This window comes from Sander lucioperca, chromosome 1 (assembly GCF_008315115.2).
Source record: "Sander lucioperca isolate FBNREF2018 chromosome 1, SLUC_FBN_1.2, whole genome shotgun sequence".
Lineage (NCBI taxonomy): Eukaryota > Metazoa > Chordata > Actinopteri > Perciformes > Percidae > Sander > Sander lucioperca.
In genome coordinates, this window is record NC_050173.1 from 9992966 (window position 1) to 10015426 (window position 22461).

The following is a 22461-nucleotide window of genomic DNA, read 5'->3' on the forward strand; positions in this document are numbered from 1 at the left end:
CAGTCGCACGGCTTTTCTTATCACAGCTACTATGACACCCAACTAATTCTCTCCTTTCCAGAGTCTGAAACTCAAGTAGCAACACGTATCTCGGCCTGTCTGACTGATATCTCTTCTTGGATGTCCACACACCATCTGAAACTCAACCTTGACAAGACTGAGCGTCTTTTTCTTCCAGCAAAAGGCTCTCCTACCCAGGACCTGACTATAACAATTGACAACTCTGTGGTAGTTCCCACCCAGACTGCTAGAAACCTGGGTGTGACACTTGACGACCAACTAACCTTCACTGCCAACATTGCTGCAACTACCCGATCGTGTAGATACATGCTGCATAACATCAGAAAAATACATCCCCTTCTAACACAGAAGGCGGCTCAGGTTCTGGTTCAGGCTCTAGTCATCTCACGTCTAGACTACTGCAACTCCCTCCTGATTGGCCTGCCTGCATGTGCCGTCCAAATTGTGTGTATATATATCTCTCTTGATACTGCACTTTTCATATGGCTCTTTGTAGCATTACCTATTTAGAGCTAATGTACTTGCACTTACTACTTGTTGTCTGGAGTTTGAAACCACACACACAACTGAAACACTCTCATAAACACTACTCAAATGCTCTCACACGCAATACTGAAACACTCATATACACAACTGAAACAGGATTTCATTTTTAATAGTGTATATGAGAGCGTTTCAGTAGTGTTTATGAGAGCGTTTCAGTAGTGTTTATGAAAGCATTTCAGTATTGTTTATTAGAGTGTTTCGGTAGTGTTAATGGAGCGTTTCAGTTGTGTCTATGAGCTCCTTTCAGTATTGCGTGAGAGGATTTCATTTGAACAGGAAGGCGTTTCAGTGTAACAGGAAGGTGGCTGGGAAAAGTAAGTTAACATTCCCTGAGCAAGATTCAAACCTGAGTCTCCCACATAAAAGTCAATATTACCCATTGAGCTATCCATCTATTTATATCTCATATCTCATTTACTTTAAAAAAAAATTATTATCTCAGAAAACGGGCAAAAAACATACCCTTGAGAAGAAATGTCTGTATGAAATACAGGCTTCTTTTTCCATCCACCTTCTGCCTTCTGGTTAAACTGAACTGTCTTCCGGTGTTGTGACGAAAACGACTACCTGCCGAAACAGATGGGACGGACATGCAACGACTCCTAATACATGTATGTCATTATGTAAGAAGCGCATATTTCATACAGACTTGTCTTCTCAACAGACCGCAAAAGTCCTTACAGAAGCAGCTGTGTTATTATATTCTATTACAATCATTTAATTAGACCGGTGTTTTTCAAAAAATGTAATATATTTTCCTCCCTTTCATGGTGACCCCACTATCAAGAACATCTTTGAACCTGACTTTCACTCGTCCTAACTTCTGTAACCCTACAAACATTACCCTTCTTTCTTGTATATACTTCCTGCATGAAATCAGGATATGCTCCACTGTTTCCTTCTCTTCTCACTAATTTACTGTTACCAATTCTTAATTTATGGTTTTTCACGAATGACTGCAAAAGTGCAACAAATGCAGTATTCCACAATGAAGATTACAAACGAAGATTACGCTTTTTAAGGTAATACATCCCCTTGACAAAGTGTTTTGCTTGTTTCTGAATTCATCCTTAATTCAGAAAAAGAGAGGCAAAAAATGAAAGGTCTGTTTTTTCGGAATTCATAAGATAATTACTCATTAATTCAGAAAAACTGTTTTTTGCCTGTTTTTCTGAGATAACTTTTTCTCAAGTAACAAGATAAATGCAAAAATTGCCTTGAATTTGCAACATCTGGATAGTTTAATGGGTAATATCATAACCCAGGTTCAATTCCAGTCAGGGAATGTAAACTTACTTTTCCCAGCCATCTTCTGTTGCACTGAAACTCCTTCCTGTTCAACTGAAATCCTATCACACGCAATACTGAAACGCTCATAAACACAACTGAAACAGTCTTATAAACACTACTGAAACACTCTCATAAACACTATGAAATGCTTACATAAACACTACAGAAACACACTCACATGCTATACTGAAACATTCTCATACACTACTGAAACGCTCTCACACACCATACTGAAAAGCTCTCATATACACTATTGAAAGTAAAATCCTGTTTCAATTGTGTATATGAGTGTGTTTTAGTATTGTTTTAGTATTGCATGTTCGAGCGTTTCAGTTGTGTGTGTGTGTGTGTGTGTGTGTGTGTGTGTGTGTGTGTGTGTGTGTGTGTGTGTGTGTGTGTGTGTGTGTGAGGTTTCAGTATAGTAAGTGAGAGTATAATTTGTCACTAGTGTGTATGAAAGCATTTCAGTAGAGTGTGTGAGAGGATTTCACTTGTATGTGTGTGAGGTAATTGTGAATAATATCCCAGATGTTAATCTGCACGATTAATTGAGGAATTGTCTTACTGAGCGACATTGTGACCCGTCATTCATAAGCCAAGGATGTGTGGTGAAATCACCGTTTCCATTCGCAAAAAGAAATGAACATTGCTTTCAGCTCAGATCCAAGGACGGCCATTTTTCCTTTTGTATTAAACAGACACAGTAACACCCCAAATGAAGGCCGTGTGACTGAAGAGCCAACAATGGGTGGCATTGATGGCCTGAATAAGGATACGTCTGTGTGGTGATGTGCCACCCAGCTGTCCTCTCAGGTAGGGAGGGACAATGGTACCAGAGCCGCCTGTCCATGCAAAACATGTGACGTTACTGAAGATATAAGAGGCTGTAAACTGACAACAACCCAAAATCTTCCACTACCCAGACTAAAAGCCAAGATGAGATTTCTAGTGCCGCTAGGTGTATTCCTCGCTGTGGCAGCATTTCACTCCGGTAAGAAGAATAAATAGTTGTTTATGATTTGCAAGGGAATTAGAATGTCACAATAATTTTAAATGTGCTGATCTCCATTGATGGAAACTGTGAGCTCAAATTTTTTTGTCTGTTTTTATATAAGTTTACTTGATAACGTGCTTCTATAGAAAACCCATTCATGCTTATTTACTACAGATGTTCAGTTATGTATTTATTTGAGGCCTGACTGATGTATTTGATTTATTTGATTCCTAGCTCTCTCAGCATCTCTGGAATCTGCAGAGAGAGAGGAAGTAGTTGCTCAGCACGGTGAGGAATTATTCTTAATAATAATTAGTTTAAAAGCAATAATTATAACTATAATAATAAGTAATAAGTAACTAATAATATAGTATGTCGACGAGTCATGAAAAAGTCATAGTATAGTATTTCCAAAAAAGTCATAGTATACTACAAACGTGTGTCGAAAAAAGTTATAGTGTAGAATGTTGAAAAAACGTCATTGTATAGTATGTCAAAAAGTGATAAAGAGTCAGTATATTATGTCGAAAATTGTCATAGTATAGTATGTCGAAAAAGTGATGAAAAGTCATAATATATATCAAAAAAAAAAAGTGATTAAAAAAAATCATAGTATAGTATATTGAAAAAAGTGATGAAAAAGTGATAATATAGTATGTTGAAACAAGTCATAATTACTATGTCCAAAAAAGCGATAAAAAAAGTCATGGTATAGATTGTCGAAAAAAGTTATAAAAAAGTCTTAGTAGATCATGTCGAAATATATATAATAATAATTATAATATAATAATAAAACTAATACCACACAAAGGGGGGAGGGGAAAGAATGGACTTTTCAGCATGAGCCTGTCTCTCTCAGCCCCTACCATTATATCACTTTGTCTACTGTACCACTGTCTTATAGGCTATATTAGCATTCCTACACAATCTGGACTGTGGTCATAACATCTACATCTTATAATTTATTTATTCCCTGTTATATATTGTTCTTATTCATAGCCAGTTAATATTTCATAGTCATAGTTAATATTTAATATTAATCTGTTGCACTGTTCAATCCCTGCACTGTTCACTTTTGCACTACCACCATTGCACACACTCTACCATAGCACCTTATCATGGTCATTGCATTTCTGTGAGTGATTTTTATTTTTATTTTTACTCTTATTTATGTGTGATATATGTGTATATGTGTTTGTTGTGTTGTGGTTGTCTAAGTTACTGGATGCCTAAATTTTCCTTTGGGATGAATAAAGTATCTATCTATCTATCTATCTATCTATCTACTATGACTTTTCTCACTTTTTTCGACATACTATACTATGACTTGTCTATCCCTTTATTCAACATACTATACTATGACTTTTTTCAACACACTATACTTTTTCTTTTTTCGACATACTATATTTCAATCAGGAGAGACTTCGTTGCAGATATGCAAATATTTATTGTAGATAAGCATAATATGAAATGTACATGAAATGTACAGAGTCTTTGGGGATTGGACTCCATCATTAAAAATATTTAAAGGGGTAGAGAAACAGACATATTCCCCCTCAATGGAGCCTAGACACTGGTGATGGCGGAGAGGGAACCCGGAGGCCAAACGAAGGACCTGTCTGCCGGAAAGGGACTCAGGCTGCAGTGTTTGATGATGCCCGGAGGTGGAAGGGGAGGAGGGTTGCACGTTTGCCTGAGAAGACAGCTGATAGAAAGGAGAGAGACATTTAAAGCAGGATGTCATGCTGTGATTGGATCATGAATTTTGTGGCCAATTCTGATTGGTTTACTGAAGAGTGAACGCCTCTTAACAGCTGAATAGATTTAGGGAGAGATAGTGGTGATTGCAGTAATTAGAAGTCTTCCTGAAAGAATTTGCGCTGAGCTTCATTATGATTTTTTCCGATATACTATACTATGATTTTTTTTATCACTTTTTCCGACATACTATACTATGAATTTTTTCAACACACTATACTATCCCTTTATTTGACATACTATAATAAGACTTTTATATCACTTTTTTTGACATACTATAATATGTATTTTGTAATCACTTTTTTCGACAGACTATACTATGAATTGTCAATCCCGTTATTCGACATACTATACTAAACCTTTTTTTGCACTTTTTTGACATACTATACTATGACTTTTTTATTCACTTTTTTTACATACTATACTATGACTTTTTTCAAAATACTGTACCATAACTTTTTTATCACTTTTTCGACTATACTATGACTTTTTTTCCGACATACTATACTATGACTTATTTATCACTTTTTCCATCATGCTATACTATCACTTTGTCATCACTTTTTTCGAATATTATACTATGACTTTTTTCACATTTTTCTGAATACTATACTATCACTTTTTTCAACATTCTGTAATGACTTTTGTTCCCCTTTTTTATACATACTATACAATTACTTTTTTCGGTATACTATACTTTGACTTTGTTCCACTTTTTTCGATACACTGTACTATGACTTTTTTCACTTTTTTGACAAACTATACTTTGACTTTTTTTGACATATGATACTATGACTTTTTTCTACTTCCTTCGACATACTATACTATGGCTTTTTTCGAAATACTGTACCATAACTTATTTATCACTTTTTTCGACATACTAGACTATGACTTTTTCATCACTTTTATCGACATACTATACTGTGACTTTTTCTGACATACTATACTATGACTTGTCAATACCTGTATTCAAAATACTATACTAAGACTTTTTTTAGCACTTTTTCGACATACTATACTATGACTTTTTTAGCACTTTTTTCGACATACAATTCTATGACTTGTATATCCTTTTATTCGACATACTATTCTATCACTTTTTCATTACTTTTTTTTTTTAAATATTATACTATCACTTTTTTCGACATAATATACTATCACTTTTTTCACATTTTTCGACATACTATACTATCACTTTTTCCGACATACTATACTATGACTTTTTTCAACATACTATACTGACTTTTGTTCCCCTTTTTTCAACATACTATACTTTGACTTTGTTCCACTTATTTCGACACTCTGTACTATGAATTTTTTCACTTTTTTAACATACTATACTTTGACTTTTTTCACTTTTTACCTTCAATTTCCTTCGACATGCTATACTATGATTTTTTTTCAACATACTATACTAAGACTTTTTATCAATTTCTTCGACATACTATACTATGACTTTTTTCACTTTTTTCGACATACTAGACTAAGACTTTTTCATCACTTTTTTCGACATACTATACTATGACTTTTTTCACTTTTTTCGACATACTATACTATGACTTTTTTCACTTATTTTGACATACTATACTATGACTTTTTATCACTTTATTCAACACTATACTATAACTTTTTTCGACATACTATAATATGACTTTTTTCACTTTTTTCGACATACTATACTATGACGTTTTTCGACATACTACACTACAATTTGTTTCATTTGTTTTACGTTTTTCGACATACTAGACTGACTTTTTCATCACTTTTTCGACATACTATACTATGACTTTTTTCACTTATTTTGACATACTATACTATGACTTTTCATCACTTTATTCAACACAATACTATAACTTTTTTCGACATACTATAATATGATTTTTTTATCACTTTTTCCGACATACTATAATAGGACTTTTTATCACTTTTTTCAACATACTATACTATGACTTTGTTCCACTTTTTTCGACACTCTGTACTACGAATTTTTTCACTTTTTTTTGACATACTTTGACTTTTTTGCACTTTGTTCGATATACTATACTATGACTTTTTTTTCCACTTTTTTCGAATTCCTATACTATTCTATGACTTGTATGTCCTTTAATTCAACATACCATACTAAGACTTTTTAATCACTTTTCTCCACAGACTGTAATAGGACTTTTTTCTATAGACTATACTGTGATTTTTTATTCACTTTTTTTCTACATACTATACTATGACTTTTTCATCACGTTTTTCGACATTCTACACTACGATTTGTTTCACTTTTGTCGACATACTATACTATGACTTTTTTTAACATACTATACTATAACTTTTTTATCACTTTTTTCAACGTAATATACTGACTTATTTATTTTACTTTATTTACTTTTTATGACATACTATACTATGACTTTTTTATTACTTTTTTTTACATACTATAATGTCTTTATTCAATCACTTTTTTCGACAGACTATACTATGACTTTTATTGAAATACTATACTATGACTTTTTTTTCCGATATACTATAAATATGACATTTTTATCACTTTTTCCGTCATACTTTGACTTTTTATCACTTTTTTGACATACTATACTATGACTTTTTTCGACATACTATACTATGACTTTTTTTGACATATTATACTATGACTTTTTTATCATGTTTTTCGACATACTATACTATGATTTTTTTATTTACTTTTATCGACATTTCCGACATACTATACTATGACTTTTTTCCACTTCCTTCGAAATACTATACTATGACTTTTTTCGACATACTATACAATGACTTTTGCAAAATACTGTACTATGACTTTTTCATCACTTATCGACATTCTATACTATGAATTTTTTCGACATACTATACTAAGACTTTTTTAGCACTTTTTTGACTTACTATACTATTATTTTTTTAGCACTTTTTCCGACATACTATACTATGACTTTTTCATCACTTTTTTTGACTTACTATAATATGACTTTTTCGACATACTATACTGTGAGTTTTTATCACTTTTTTCGACATACTACACTATGACTTTTTCATCACTTTTTTCGACTTACTATAATATGAATTTTTTCGACATACTATACTAAGACTTTTTTAGCACTTTTTTGACATACTATACTATTATTTTTTTTAGCACTTTTTCCAACATACTATACTATGACTTTTTTCACTTATTTTGACATACTATACTGTGAGTTTTTAATCACTTTTTTCCGTCATACTATACTATGACTTTTTTATCACTTTTTTCGACATACAATTTTATGACTTGTATATCCTTTTATTCGACATACTATACTAAGAATTTTTAATAACTTTTTTCTACATACTATACTATGACTTTTTTTGACATACTATACTATGATTTTTTCATCACGTTTTTCGACATACTATACTATGGCTTTTTATTTACTTTTTTCGACATTTCCGACATACTATACTATGACTTTTTTCCACTTCCTTCGACATACTATACTGTAACTTTTTTCGACATACTATACAATGACTTTTGCAAAATACTGTACTATGACTTTTTTCGACATACTATACTATGGCTTTTTTCGAAATACTGTACCATATACTGTACTATACTATGACTTTTTTTCCGACATACTATACTATGACTTTTATCACTTTTTTCGACATACAATTCTATGACTTGTATATCCTTTTATTCGACATACTATACTAATACATACTACACTATGACTTTTTTCAACATACTATACTATGACTTTTTTCGACATACTATTCTATGACTTTTTTATCATGTTTTTCGACATACTATACTATGATTTTTTTATTTACTTTTTTCGACATTTCCGACATACTATACTATGACTTTTTTCCACTTCCTTCGAAATACTATACTATGACTTTTTTCGACATACTATACAATGACTTTTGCAAAATACTGTACTATGACTTTTTCATCACTTTTTTCGACATACTATACTAAGACTTTTTTAGCACTTTTTTGACATACTATACTATAATTTTTTTAGCACTTTTTCCGACATACTATACTATGACTTTTTTCACTTATTTTGACATACTATACTGTGAGTTTTTATCACTTTTTTCAACATACTATACTCTGAATTTTTTCGAAATACTACACTATGACTTTTTCATCACTTTTTTTTTGACTTACTATAATATGACTTTTTTCGACATACTATACTATGACTTTTTTTGACATACTATACTATGAATTTTTTGACATACTATACTGTGACTTTTTCCACTTTATTTGACATACTATAATATGACTTCTTTCCACATACTATACTATGACTTTTTTATCACTTTTTTCGACATAGAATTCTATGACTTGTATATCCTTTTAATTCAACATACTATACTAAGAATTTGTAATAACTTTTTTCTACATACTATACTATGACTTTTTTCGACATACTATTCTATGACTTTTTTCGACATACTATACTATGAATTTTTTCGACATACTACACTATGACTTTTTTTATCACTTTTTTCAACTTACTATAATATGACTTTTTTCGACATACTATACTATGACTTTTTTTGACATACTATAGTGTGACTTTTTCCACTTAATTTGACATACTATAATTTGACTTCTTTCACATACTATACTATGACTTTTTCATCACTTTTTTCAACATACAATACTATGACTTTTTTATCATTTTTTTCCGTCATACTATACTATGACTTTTTTATCACTTTTTTCGACATACAATTTTATGACTTGTATATCCTTTTATTCGACATACTATACTAAGAATTTTTAATAACTTTTTTCTACATACTATACTATGACTTTTTTGACATACTATACTATGACTTTTTCATCACGTTTTTCGACATACTATACTATGATTTTTTATTTACTTTTTTCGACATATCCGACATACTTTACTATGACTTTTTTCCACTTCCTTCGACATACTATACTTTGACTTTTTTCGACACACTATACAATGACTTTTGCAAAATACTGTACTATGATTTTTTATCACTTTTTTCGACATACTAGACTATGAGTTTTTTCATCACTTTAATCGACATACTATACTATGACTTTTTTCGACATACTATACTAAGACTTTTTTAGCACTTTTTTGACATACTATACTATGATTTTTTTAGCACTTTTTCAAACATACTATACTATGACTTTTTTAACATTTTTGACATACTATACTATGATTTATTTTAGCACTTTTTCCGACCTACTATACTATGACTTTTTTTGACATACTATACTATGACTTTTTTATCACTTTTTTTGACATACTATACTATAACTTTTTTCGACATACTGCACAATGTCTTTTGCAAAATACTGTACTATGACTTTTTCATCACGTTTTTCGACATACTATACTATGGCTTTTTATTTACTTTTTTCGACATTTCCGACATACTATACTATGACTTTTTTCCACTTCCTTCGACATACTATACTATAACTTTTTTCGACATACTACACAATGACTTTTGCAAAATACTGTACTATGACTTTTTATCACTTTTTTCGACATACTATACTATGGCTTTTTTCGAAATTCTGTACCATATACTGTACTATACTATGACTTTTTTCCGACATATTATACTATGACTTTTTTTATCACTTTTTTCGACATACAATTCTATGACTTGTATATCCTTTTATTCAACATACTATACTAATACATACTACACTATGATTTATTTTAGCACTTTTTCCGACATACTATTCTATGACTTTTTTCAACATACTATACTATGACTTTTTTCGACATACTATTCGATGACTTTTTTTGACATATTATACTATGACTTTTTTATCACGTTTTTCGACATACTATACTATGATTTTTTTACTTACTTTTTTCGACATTTCCGACGTACTATACTAAACTTTTAGCAGTTTTTTGACATACTATACTCTGATTTTTTTAGCACTTTTTCCGACATACTATACTATGACTTTTTTCACTTATTTTGACATACTATACTGTGACTTTTTATCACTTTTTTTTCATCCATCTTCGTCCGCTTATCCGGTAACGGGTCGCGGGGGTAGCAGCTCCAGCAGGGGACCCCAAACTTCCCTTTCCCGAGCCACATTAACCAACTCCGACTGGGGGATCCCGAGGCGTTCCCAGGCCAGGTTGGAGATATAATCCCTCCACCTAGTCCTGGGTCTTCCCCGAGGCCTCCTCCCAGCTGGACGTGCCTGGAACACCTCCCTAGGGAGGCGCCCAGGGGGCATCCTTACCAGATGCCCGAACCACCTCAACTGGCTCCTTTCGACGCGAAGGAGCAGCGGCTCTACTCCGAGCTCCTCACGGATGACTGAGCTTCTCACCCTATCTCTAAGGGAGACGCCAGCCACCCTCCTGAGGAAACCCATTTCGGCCGCTTGTACCCTGGATCTCGTTCTTTCGGTCATGACCCAGCTTTCATGACCATAGGTGAGGGTAGGAACGAAAACTGACCGGTAGATCGAGAGCTTTGCCTTCTGGCTCAGCTCTCTTTTCGTCACAACGGTGCGATAAATTGAATGTAATACCGCACCCGCTGCGCCGATTCTCCGACCAATCTCCTGCTCCATTGTCCCCTCACTCGCAAACAGACCCCAAGGTACTTGAACTCCTTCACTTGGGGTAAGGACTCATTCCCTACCTGGAGAAAGCACTCCATCGGTTTCCTGCTGAGAACCATGGCCTCCGATTTAGAGGTGCTGATCCTCATCCCAGCCGCTTCACACTCGGCTGCGAACCGATCCAGTGAGTGCTGAAGGTCACAGGCCGATGATGCCATCAGGACCACATCATCCGCAAAAAGCAGCGATGAGATCCCCAGCTCACCGAACTGCAACCCCTCTCCACCCCGACTACGCCTCGATATCCTGTCCATAAATACTACAAACAGGATTGGTGACAAAGCGAAGCCCTGGCGGAGGCCAACCCTCACCTGAAACGAGTCCGACTTACTGCCGAGAACCCGGACACAGCTCTCGCTTTGGTCGTACAGAGATTGGATGGCCCTGAGAAGGGACCCCCTCACCCCATACTCCCGCAGCACCTCCCACAGTATCTCCCGGGGGACCCGGTCATACGCCTTCTCCAGATCCACAAAACACATGTAGACCGGTTGGGCATACTCCCAGGCTCCCTCCAGGATCCTTGCAAGAGTAAAGACCTGGTCCGTTGTTCCACGACCAGGACGGAATCCGCATTGTTCCTCTTCAACCTGAGGTTCGACTATCGACCGAACCCTCCTTTCCAGCACCTTGGAGTAGACTTTACCGGGGAGGCTGAGAAGTGTAATACCCCTGTAATTGGCACACACCCTCTGGTCCCCCTTTTTGAAAAGGGGAACCACCACCCCGGTCTGCCACTCCTTAGGCACCGTCCCCGACTTCCACGCAATGTTGAAGAGGCGTGTCAACCAAGACAACCCCTCCACACCCAGAGCTTTAAGCATTTCTGGACGGATCTCATCAATCCCTGGGGCTTTGCCACTGTGGAGTTGTTTAACTACCTCAGCAACTTCCACCAGGGAAATTGACGACAATCCCCCATCATCCTCCAGCTCTGCCTCTACCATAGAGGGCGTATTAGTCGGATTTAGGAGTTCCTCAAAGTGCTCCTTCCACCGCCCTATTACCTCCTCAGTTGAGGTCAACAGCGTTCCATCCTTACTGTACACAGCTTGGATGTTTCCCCGCTTCCCCCTCCTGAGGTGGCGAACGGTTTTCCAGAAGCACCTTGGTGCCGACCGAAAGTCCTTCTCCATGTCTTCTCCGAACTTCTCCCACACCCGCTGCTTTGCCTCTTTCACAGCAGAGGCTGCAGCCCTTCGGGCCCTTCGGTACCTTGCAACTGCCTCCGGAGTCCCCTGGGATAACATATCCCAGAAAGACTCCTTCTTCAGTCGGACGGCTTCCCTGACCACCGGTGTCCACCACGGTGTTCGTGGGTTGCCGCCCCTTGAGGCACCTAAGACCCTAAGACCACAGCTCCCCGCCGCAGCTTCAGCAATGGAAACTTTGAACATTGTCCACTCGGGTTCAATGCCCCCAGCCTCCACAGGGATGCACGAAAAGCTCCGCCGGAGGTGTGAGTTGAAAGTCTGTCGGACAGGGGCCTCCTCCAGACGTTCCCAGTTCACCCGCACTACCCGTTTGGGTTTACCAGGTCTGTCCAGAGTCTTCCCCCACCCTCTGACCCAACTCACCACCAGATGGTGATCAGTTGACAGCTCTGCCCCTCTCTTCACCCGAGTGTCCAAAACATACGGCCTCAGATCAGATGAAACGATTATAAAATCGATCATTGACCTTTGGCCTAGGGTGCTCTGGTACCAAGTACACTTATGAGCATCCCTATGTTCGAACATGGTGTTCGTTATAGACAATCCATGACTAGCACAGAAGTCCAACAACAAACAACCACTCTGGTTTAGATCAGGGAGGCCGTTCCTCCCAATCACGCCTCTCCATGTGTCTCCATCATTGCCCACGTGCGCGTTGAAGTCCCCCAGCAGAACTATGGAGTCCCCCACTGGAGCCCCATGCAGGACTCCATTCAAGGTCTCCAAGAAGGCCGAATACTCCGAGCTCTTGTTTGGTGCATACGCACAAACAATAGTCAGAGTTTTCCCCCCCACAACCCGCAGGCGTAGGGAGGCGACCCTCTCGTCCACCGGGGTAAACTCCAACGTAGCGGCGCTCAGCCGGGGGCTTGTGAGTATCCCCACACCCGCCCGGCGCCTCACACCCTGGGCAACTCCGGAGAAGAAAAGAGTCCAACCCCTATCCAGGAGTATGGTTCCAGAACCGAGACTGTGCGTAGAGGTAAGCCCCACCAGATCCAACTGGTAGCGCTCCACCTCCCGCACAAGTTCCGGTTCCTTCCCCCACAGAGAGGTGACGTTCCACGTCCCCAGAGCCAGCGTCTGCTGCCCGGGTCTGGTCCGTCGAGGCCCCTGACCTTCACTGCCACCCATGTGGCAGCGCACCCGACCCCAGCGGTTCCTCCCACAGGTGGTGGGCCCATGGGTTGGAGAGAGAGGTGCCACGTAGCTTTTTCGGGCTGTGCCCGACCGGGCTCCGTGGCAAACCCGGCCACCAGGCGCTCGCTGACGGGCCCTCCATCTGGGCCTGGCTCCAGACGGGGGCCCCGGGCTTCCTCCGGGCAGGGTCACATCATCTCTACCTCGTTTTTTCATAGGGTTTTTGAACCATTCTTTGTCTGGCCCCTCACCTGAGACCACTTTGCCTTGGGAGACCCTACCAGGAGCACGAAGCTCCAGACAACACAGCCCTCAGGTTCATAGGGACACACAAACCTCTCCACCACGATAAGGTGATGGTTCCCGGAGAAGGGCTTACTATAATATGACTTTTTTCGACATACTATACTATGAATTTTTTGACATACTATACTATGACTTTTTCCACTTTATTTGACATACTATAATATGACTTTTTTCCACATACTATACTATGACTTTGTTGACATACTATACTGTGACTTTTTCCACTTTATTTGACATACTATAATATGACTTTTTTCCACATCCTATACTATGACTTTTTTATCACTTTTTTCGACATAGAATTCTATGACTTGTATATCCTTTTATTCAACATACTATACTAAGAATTTGTAATAACTTTTTTCTACATACTATACTATGACTTTTTTCGACATACTATTCTATGACTTTTTTCGACATACTATACTATGACTTTTTTTGACATACTATAGTGTGACTTTTTCCACTTAATTTGACATGCTATAATTTGACTTCTTTCACATACTATACTATGACTTTTTCATCACTTTTTTCAACATACAATACTATGACTTTTTTATCACTTTTTTCCGTCATACTATACTATGACTTTTTTATCACTTTTTTCGACATACAATTTTATGACTTGTATATCCTTTTATTCGACATACTATACTAAGAATTTTTAATAACTTTTTTCTACATACTATACTATGACTTTTTTGACATACTATACTATGACTTTTTCATCACGTTTTTCGACATACTATACTATGATTTTTTATTTACTTTTTTCGACATATCCGACATTCGACTTTCCGACTTTACTATGACTTTTTTCCACTTCCTTCGACATACTATACTTTGACTTTTTTCGACATACTATACAATGACTTTTGCAAAATACTGTACTATGACTTTTTATCACTTTTTTTGACATACTATACTATGGCTTTTTTCGAAATACTGTACCATAACTTTTTTATCACTTTTATCAACATATTATACAGTGACTTTTTTCAACATACTATACTAAGACTTTTTTAGCACTTTTTTGACATACTATACTATGACTTTTTATCACTTTTTTCGACATACTATTCTGTGACTTTTTTCCACTTTTTTTGACATACTGTACTATGACTTTTAAAGACATACCATACTATGACTTTTAAAGACATAAAATATTATGACTACATCACTTTTTTCGAGACACTAATAATATGCAAAACAATGTCATAGGTCAGACTCGAACCATGGACCTTCCATAACATACCTCTACATATGTGCACCTGCTCTACCAATTGAGCTAACCAGCCTCTAATCTACCTCCTTTCGACATACTATACTATGACTCCTTTATCACTTTTTTAAACATACTACACGACGTTTTTCGACATACTATGTTATGACTGTTTTAGACATTCTATGACATTTGAGATAAAATGTTATGACTTTATCACTTTTTTTGAGACACTTAATTATGACACATGAGCACAGTCAGGGTCGATCCCTGTACCTTTGGTAGGTGATTCACTACATACGTGCACCTGCTCTACCAACAGAGCTAACAAGCCACTGTCCTGACTATTTCCGACATACTATACTATGACTCTTTTCAACATAATATACTATGAATTTTTCGACATACTATACTGTGACTTTTTCCACTTTTTTTGACATACTATAATGTGACTTCTTTCGACATACTATACTGTGACTTTTTTCGAGAAGTCATCCTATGACTTTTAAAGACATAAAGTATTATGACTAAATCACTTTTTTCGAGACACTAATAAAATGCAGAACAACATCACAGGTCAGACTCGAACTCTGGACCTTCAGTAATAAACCTCTTCTTTCTCTACAGAACTGCACCTGCTCTACCAATTGAGCTAACCAGCCACTAATGTAACTCATTTCAACATACTATACTATGACTCCTTTATCACTTTTTTCAACATATTATACTATGACTTTTTTCGACATACTATGTTATGACTATTTTAGACATTCTGTGACCATTTGAGCTAAAATACTATGACTTAATCACTTTTTTTGAAACACTTAATTGTGACACGTGAACACCATCAGGGTCAGATTCAAACCCTGTACCTTTGGAACAAAGCACTACATATGTGCCCCTGCTCTACCAACAGAGATAACAAGCCACTGGCCTGACAGTTTTCGACATACTATACTATGACTTTTTTATCATTTTTTTCCGACATACTATACTATGACTTTTTTCGACATACTATTCTATGACTTTTTTCGACATACTATGACTTTTTCATCACGTTTTTCAACATACTATACTATGATTTTTTATTTACCTTTTTCAACATTTCCGACATACTATACTATGACTTTTTTCCAATTCCTTCAACATACTATACTATGACCTTTTTCGACATACTATACAATGACTTTTGCGAAATACTGTACTATTTCATTTTGATCACTTTTTTCAACATATTATACTATGACTTTTTTCAAAATACTGCACCGTAACCTTTTACTTTCTGAAACAAAGCATTACATATGTGTGCCTGCTCTACCAACAGAGCTAACAAGACACTGTCCTGACTGATTTCGAAATACTATACTATGTCTTTTTCATCACTTTTTTCCGACATACTTTACTATGACTTTTTTCAACATACGACTATGACGTCAATCCCTTGATTCAACATACTATACTAAGACTTTATTAGCACTTTTATTGTAATACTATACGATGATTTTCTATTCACTTTTTTCGACATACTATGCTATGACTTTTTTCACTTTTTTCAACGTACTATACTATGACTTTTTTAGCACTTTTTCCGACATACTTACTATGAATTCTTTCGACATACTATACTATGACTTTTTTTTTGACATACTATACTATGACTTTTATCACTTTCTTTGACATACTATACTATGAATTTTTTCGACATACTATACTATGACTTTTTTATCACTTTTTTCAACATACTATACCATGACTTTTTAATTACTTTTTTCGACATACTATACTATGACTTTTTTCACTTTTTCCGACATACTATAATTTGACTTTTTTAATTGCTTTTTTCTACAGACTATACAATGATTTTTTATTCACTTTTTTCTACATAATATACTATGACTTTTTCATCACGATTTCCGACATACTATACTATGACTTTTTCACTTTTTTTGACATACTGTACTATGACTTGTCCATCCCTTTATTCACTATACTAAGTGACTTTATCACTTTTTTGACATAATATAATATGACTCTTTTAATCACTTTTTTCGACAGACTATACTATGACTTTTTTCGACATACTATTCTATGATTTGTTTCACTTTTTCGACATACTATTCTATGATTGTTTTCACTTTTTTGACATACTATACTATGACTTGTTATCACTTTTTTCGACATACTGTACTATGACTTTTTCATAATTTAAAAAAAATACTATAATATAACTTTTTTTGAGATACATACTATACTATTTCATTTTGATCACTTTTTTCGACATGCTATACTATGACTTTTTTCACTTTTTTTGACATACTATACTATGGCTTTTTTCCACATACAATACCATGACTTTTTATCACTTTTTCCAACATATTATACTTTGACTTTTTTAACACTTTTTTCGACCTACTATACTATAACTTTTTTTTACCAATTTTTCGACATATTACACTATGACTTTTTCATAACTTTTTTCGACATACTATACTATGACTTTTTTCAACATACTATACTATGACTTTATATTACTTTTTACGACATACTATACTGTGATTTTTTTATTACTTTTTTTGACATACTATACTATGACTTTATTATCATTTGTTTTGACATTATTATGAATTTTTTGACATATTATACAATTACATTTTGTCACTTTTTTCGACATACTATACTATGACTTTTTTATAATTTTTTTCAACATACTATGACTTTTTTATCACTTTTTCCGACATAATATACTATGACTTTTTTTCAACATTCTATACTATGCCTTTTTTCAACTTAATATACTATGCCATTTTTTCACTTTTTTTGACATACTATGCTATGACTTTTTTTCGAAATACTGCACCATAACTCCCCAGCCCAGACTGGGGATTGAACCAGAGGTAAGATCTGCATTTTTACTTGCTGGTGCTGTTTGGAATAGCAGTAACCTCTTTGTCACCACGGAACCAAATTAAACAGTATAGTATGTATAACAGTTTGTGATGTACTATAGTAAGTCGAAAAAAGTGATTAAAAAGTCATAGTATAGTATTATGAAAAAAGTGATAAAGTCATTGTATAATACGTCAAAAAAAGTCATAGTATAGTATGTTGAAACAACTTTATATAAAAGTCTTAGTATAGTATATTGAAAAAGTTCATAATATAGTATGTTGAATAAGTGATAAAAAGTCATGGTATAGTGTGTAGAAAAAAATTATAAAAAAGTTATTGTATAGTAAGTCGAAAAGAGTCATAATATAGCATGTCGAAAAATGTCATAAAAAGTCTGTATATGTTGAAAAAAGTCATAGTATAGTAAAGTATAGTTGAATGACATCTGTAGCTGAACGTATGTGGGAGGAGTGGCATTTGGAAGTGGAAGAAGCCTTAAGAGGAAGATTGCTCCGTTGACTTTTGATGTAGAAAGTAAAAAGCTTAATATTTTATAAAAAGTATATATGCTGGAGAAAATTTTAATACAATATAGAAGTAGTAGGCGACCGAAAGTCATAGCGAAGAATCAGATAACAATACTGCTAATCAGCATTCACAGAAGTATTTAAGGGTGATGAAACTTGCATGCCTCAAAACTGATTCAATGGTCTTGTTTTTTTCCATGCAGATGGGCTAACTGAACTGCAGAAAATAGGTACAGTGCATCAGTTCAAATGATAACCAGCTGACTGTGAAACTGATGTTTAATATGTTTTATAGTTTAATGTACTTTATGTTTAAATCTGTGTGTAAATGCACCTGACTGCAAGAGTGGCAGCATTGTTTTCATTTGAGACCCATCGGTCTGTTAAAGCCACCCAGTGGTGAAAGAAGTACTCAGATATTCTATTCAAGTAAAAGTGGCAAAACCGCTGTGTAGCAAAACTCTGTTAAGTAGAAGTCCTGCTTTCAAAATTTTACTTCAGTAAAGGTATTTTAAAATATTTGGCTTTAATTTTAATTACTGTATAGTTTGTGAATTCCCCCCAGACTCATCTTAACTAATAATAATAATAATTTATCTATTTATCATCACCATTTATCATTTATTTGTTGATTATATTGCATAGCATAAACTATTTACCTCTGAGATATAGTGGAGTAGAAGTATAAAGTAGCAGAAAATTGAAATACTCAAGTAAAGGACAAGCTGTTTAAAATTGTACAGTACTTGAGTAAATGCATTTAGTTACTTCCCACCACTTAAGCCATCTACCAGACACCTTTTTCAATTTATTTGATGTTTGATCTGTACCACTACATTCCTTCACTTGTATTATTACACAAACTGCCCATTGTCTTGTTACACTTGCATAATTTTATCACTCTGTCTCCTCAGATCAGATGGAGTTTGAGGCCGCTCAAAAGAACGAGGCCGCTCAGATGAATGGTAAGTTTGACCAAAGTCCATGGCAATGACCATAATCCAAAATGAGGTGACTTTATAACCAAATATACCTTTTATCCATTGTGTTAAGTACAGTTTGTAAAACAAGTTTCAGGTCCATCAATGCTCTTTTTATTTGACCATTTCCTTTAAAGTGACAGAGGAACAGAATGAGGAAGCCCGCTACCTTGGTAAGAGAAACTACATGAGCTCTGACTTCATTCAAAACTAATAAATTGCTTATTCAGGTGCAGTGTTTAATGCAATCTCTCAAATATTTTACATACAGAGGCTGTTCAGGATGGATCTGGTAAGTTATACGTGTATGATGAACACCTGAACAAATTGATTGTGTGTTAAACGTCACATGTTGGAATGTTTCCAACAGTGGAGGAGCATATTGAAGCTGAGAACGACAACACAGGTGTGTAAAAAAACATCCTGCAGGCTTTAATCATAAGACATGTGATCTTGTTCAACATTACATAACTTGTAAAACTATCCTCCAGCAGAAGGAGGTGGGAACTCTGACCTAGCAGCTCATGAAGGTGAGAGAGTTTCTACTGTACCCTTCAGTATTAGCCTGTAGATGGTGATAAAGGACAGTGTAGAAAAGGACTGCAGGATCTCAAATTACACTTACATGTTAAATATCACAACCTGACTGATTTCTCTCCCACACAGAATCCCAGTCTGAGTCCTCTGAGGAAGCAGATGGTGAGTTTGTGCATTAGATTTTTGTAGGCAGTCAATTTCAGCTTCTGTCATTCTGTCAATGACGATTTATCATTTTTGACAGGGAAACAGTGATGTAAATCTACACTAAAACACTACAGCAGTTATTAGTAAAGCAAACACTACATTACAAGCTTTGAATAATACTGTGTGATATTTTCTTCTCAAACAGAATTCAGTTATCCACATATTCATGAATTTCAATTAATATTTTATTTTACATTTTTACATAGTTGTAAAAGAAGATTTAGAGATTAACAACAATAGACTTTTCAAAACAAAGTTACAAAGTGCTTTACATGGTTTATTCAGGTTAAAAACATCTCAGGAATTAGGTCAAGTACATTTTAATGTCTTTTCAGAGCACCATGAGACAGTGCCAGAGACTGTGAGCAGTTTGGGTAAGATCAAGTAAAATGGCCACTGACTCACTATACTCATGAATCCCACATGACTACTTGGCTGTAACTCTCCATTTCTCCTCTGCAGATGAAGTCAGTCAGGATTCAACCAAGAAGGAACAAGGTGAACTTCTAAATGCTACACACATACATAAGTAACGATTTACCTAAAGGCTGAACGTATCATTTGTTTACTGGTATTATCCAGAGACGGTAGTTAACTCGTTGTGCCTGCTGAGGCAAGATGTGGTGAACTGTTTTGAGCAACACAGTGAAAATTCAATTGTGCAATGAACTGAATGTGAAAAACAAATCCAGTCAAAGCCGGTCTCAGCTGGATTTAAATAGTGGTAAAAATACCCTTTATAGGTTGGGTTTAGAATCAAGTAAACAGTAAAATGCCGAAGAGCAATTACAAATGTACAACTCGGCAGCTTGTGAAAACAGTTTAATGTATAAAAACAGTCAAAGCCAATGTTCTAGAGAGATATTCAAGTCACCACAAAGATGAGCTGGCTGCTTGACCTCAAAAATAAGATTCTGGGATTGTTTATTTGAACACAGTCCTCCTTGCATGTGAGTAAATCTAGGACAAGAATCCAGGGCACTCTGAGGCATCTGTCCCCAGATGCTTATTGTGATTGATTTATACTGTATCATCTGCTTCTGGTTATTTTAGGACCAAGGACGCACTGTCCCTGCTCTAAAAGATGCCGAAAGGATTGTTTTAAAATTGATAAAAATTCTGTTCTGATCCAAAGTTATTGATGCAGTGATAAAGGTCATCTTTTGGATGTGAAAAGTCAAATTCCTGAGAAGGCAAACCTTCATGCACTGGTTTAAAAAAAGAGAGAATAAACCTGTAGCAGAAATTCCTAACCCTTTGGGAATAGAATAGGCCTTGCTTTGTGCTTTACAATCACAAACTGCCTGGTGCAGTCAGCATTCATCAGTACCATGTTCAGAGGAGTGAGTCATATCAGAAAGGCCGAGGTGTGATTCATATAAACTGCTCTGAGAGCTCTGGAAAACTACTGAATTGTGGTGTTTGCAATGTAAAACTAGCGTAAAGGAATCCTCCCTTGTCTGTCCCTGCGTCACAGATGTACTGGAGTGAGAAAACACAGCAGCACGTGGATCCCAACGCTCACTCATCACCCAGTGGCTGAGCTGTACTGAGCTTACTGACAATAAAAGGGAACTATCCACCTATCTGTACAAACTCTCTGTCCTTTTTTGTTTGTTACATGCTGTGACAAAATACTTCTGCACAGTCTTTCAGAACTGCTTTTTGGGTCTTTTCCTAAGATAATATAACATTTTACCACATGAAACTGAATTTGAGGGTATGAAGTTGCAATATATTTGCAGCGGTAGGATGTAACTAAATACATTTACTCAAGCACTGTACTTAAGTACACATTCAAGGTACTTGGACTTTACTTGAGTATTTCTATTTTATGCAACTTCTACTCACTTTCAAAAGGTAAAAATGTTATTTTACTGCACTTTCACCCCCTTCCTGTCCAGAGATGTATCTCCAGATGTGATTTTAAATGATTGTGATAAGCTAAATAAAAATTAAAAAACCCTCTTGGATCAGCAAGAAAATGAGTTGTCACAAAGCTGAAAACAGGGCTGTTTTTCCTGATATGAAAAGTTGACTTTTTAAAGATACATGGTTCTCACAGGACAGCAACGCTACACCCCTATGATCTTATAAATTATGTATTGCTGTAGATTAAACTACCCAACAGTATATAAATGAGTTAAAATTAGCAAAACCTTAAATCTACAGCTGTAAAATGTA

The 22461-nt window shown here is 35.5% G+C and overlaps 1 protein-coding gene across 8 annotated transcripts; it reads left to right on the forward strand.

Annotated features, from left to right (window-relative positions):
• The first annotated feature begins 2651 nt into the window (after positions 1-2651).
• Positions 2652-21867, forward strand: LOC116034920 (RNA polymerase II-associated factor 1 homolog). 8 transcript variants are annotated; one of them, XM_031277687.2, is made up of 12 exons: positions 2652-2848; positions 3086-3139; positions 18757-18783; positions 19468-19518; positions 19671-19706; positions 19805-19825; positions 19904-19939; positions 20025-20063; positions 20200-20232; positions 20613-20651; positions 20740-20775; positions 21755-21867. In XM_031277687.2, exons 1-12 carry the CDS (start codon positions 2794-2796, stop codon positions 21766-21768), a joined length of 441 nt encoding a protein of 146 aa, XP_031133547.1. In that variant the 5' UTR covers positions 2652-2793; the 3' UTR covers positions 21769-21867. The 8 variants fall into 8 exon arrangements, with proteins under 8 accessions (XP_031133547.1, XP_031133548.1, XP_031133551.1 ...); XM_031277688.2 differs by having other exon boundaries at positions 20028-20063; XM_031277691.2 differs by lacking the exon at positions 20025-20063.
• The last annotated feature ends 594 nt before the right edge of the window (positions 21868-22461 follow it).

Excerpts from the sequence above, each read along its gene's own strand:
- LOC116034920 (XM_031277687.2), top strand. The coding sequence starts at position 2,794 with ATGAGATTTCTAGTGCCGCTAGGTGTATTCCTCGCTGTGGCAGCATTT. Across the intron at positions 19,940-20,024 it reads AGCTGAGAACGACAACACAG|CAGAAGGAGGTGGGAACTCT; the intron begins GTGTGTAAAAAA and ends ACTATCCTCCAG. Across the intron at positions 20,652-20,739 it reads AGAGACTGTGAGCAGTTTGG|ATGAAGTCAGTCAGGATTCA; the intron begins GTAAGATCAAGT and ends TCTCCTCTGCAG.